This window comes from Salvelinus sp. IW2-2015, linkage group LG13, assembly GCF_002910315.2.
Source record: "Salvelinus sp. IW2-2015 linkage group LG13, ASM291031v2, whole genome shotgun sequence".
Classification (NCBI taxonomy): domain Eukaryota; kingdom Metazoa; phylum Chordata; class Actinopteri; order Salmoniformes; family Salmonidae; genus Salvelinus; species Salvelinus sp. IW2-2015.
The window spans coordinates 6,476,677-6,478,533 of NC_036853.1; the positions used below are offsets into that span (position 1 = coordinate 6,476,677).

At 46.7% G+C, this 1,857-nt stretch overlaps 1 protein-coding gene across 1 annotated transcript in view; it reads right to left on the bottom strand.

The window, feature by feature from the left end:
- Window positions 1-1,422: 1,422 nt before the first annotated feature.
- Window positions 1,423-1,857, bottom strand: part of LOC139028575 (uncharacterized) — a 3,085-nt gene continuing 2,650 nt past the window's right edge. Inside the window, exon 2 of the mRNA XM_070446351.1 lies at window positions 1,423-1,847. Coding sequence (XP_070302452.1) covers window positions 1,423-1,847 — 425 coding nt within the window. The remainder of the gene's footprint in view (window positions 1,848-1,857) is intronic.

The following is a 1,857-nucleotide window of genomic DNA, read 5'->3' on the forward strand; positions in this document are numbered from 1 at the left end:
GATTGCGAGAGGCTGAGTATGCAGCTTCATGGGTAGGTGGTAAAGGTGCAGGTCAAAGTATGGAGATCTCTCGGAAAGATTAGATCAGTGATGACTAATACAGGTGATTGTAGGTCTTGAACCTCGTTGCTGAAGCAAAGAGAGAGGTCTGCAAGTGGTCTGGGAGACATGAACAGTTTGTGTTACAGTAACAATATACGTGTAGCTACAAAACCATCAGGAATTTGGGGTAGCACTTATCCAGAGTTATTATTACAGAATATGGTAGTTGTATCTGACGTAGACTCGCAGTACACACATTGAAGGCGTTAGGGGGGCGCGATGTTTATTATTTTATCGTATTGTCCAATATCGCTCATTTGTCCTGTCGGCCTGGGCTACATTGAATGATCAGTTATGGACCGACTATTCGCATATCAGATCCACTTAGTTACAGTGTGTTGCGAACTAAGGGATATAGATATTGTTTATCTACAGGCAGTAAACTTTTTAAGCTCCAGAGGAAATGGATGCTATGATTTTTTCTAACAATGTATTTCTATATTCCACATATCTGCTTTCCTGCTGTCTTCCTATCTAACCTTGACAAGCTTTCTGCTTGCGTACCGTACATCTATAATCTCTTATAGTGAGATTATTACTATAATATTGATATAAGCTGAAAAAAATTAAATAAGACACAACGAGTTGATTGTACTAGCTATATAATCATAGTATTCTGTTTCACCTTATTCTATAGTCTTCTTGTGAGGTACGCCCAGATAATCATGCCTGTGAAAAGATTGGTGTAGTTTGTATGATATTAATTGTGGGATGGCGTGTAGGCGTTGGTTCGCTCGCGTAGTTTCCTAGAGCCGTCGTAGTCGAACTGAAGCTCACTCCGACGCTCGTAAAGGCGTGAAGGTCTAGGAGCAAAACCTGATGTAAGCAAGCAGCCTCGATTAGATTTGCAGAGACTGTACGATGGAGCTGTATTCAGGATGACTAGCTGGAATAAGAGATATGTGTAGGGGGAAGTCAGCTATTATGCACGAATTTATTGATTTTTAGCAAAACACGAGAAGGGAACACTGGTTGACTCATTATCAAGACGCGTCCTGTTCGAATAATGATATGTGAGAGTTTTAGGTTGTAAAGACAGGTAATTAACCATCTTTCATTCTGGGTAGTTTATTTACAATGAAAATGTTGCAGATTCTACAAGGACTTTATCCTGTAGTTGTTTGCCAATGAATGTACCAACTTATATGCTTGTGCATAACATTACTGTAAAAGCACTTTGTGACAACTGTTGATGATAATGGTTTATGCATACAACTTGGTTCAATTATTGATTGATTGATTGATTGACATACACTGATGACAAGATGTAGCCGGTTTACTGGAACCTTACTGTATTCTGTCTCCTCTCTCTCTCTCTCACTACAGGCAGTCAGGCGCGGTGGGATCACGGAACCAGCAGGCTGGGGAGGCTGACGAGCAGGCTGGGAGGTGACCGGGGAGGCTGGGGAGGCTGACCGGAGCAGGCTGGGGAGGCTGGGAGGCTGGGGAGGCTGACGGAAGCAGCTGGGGGAGGCTGACGGGAGGCTGCGGAGCAGGCTGGGAGGTTGACGGAGCAGGCTGGGGAGGCTGACCGGAGCAGGCTGGGGAGACTGGGAGCTGACCGGGCAGCTGGAGGACTGACGGAGCAGGCTGGGGAGGCTGACCGGAGAAGGCTGGGGAGGCTGGGGAGGTTGACCGGAGCAGGCTGGGGAGGTGACCGGAGCAGGCTGAGAGGAGGTTGACCGGAGCAGGCTGGGAGGCTGACCCGGAGCAGGCTGGGAGGCTGCGGAGCAGGCTAGGGGAGGCTACAGAGCA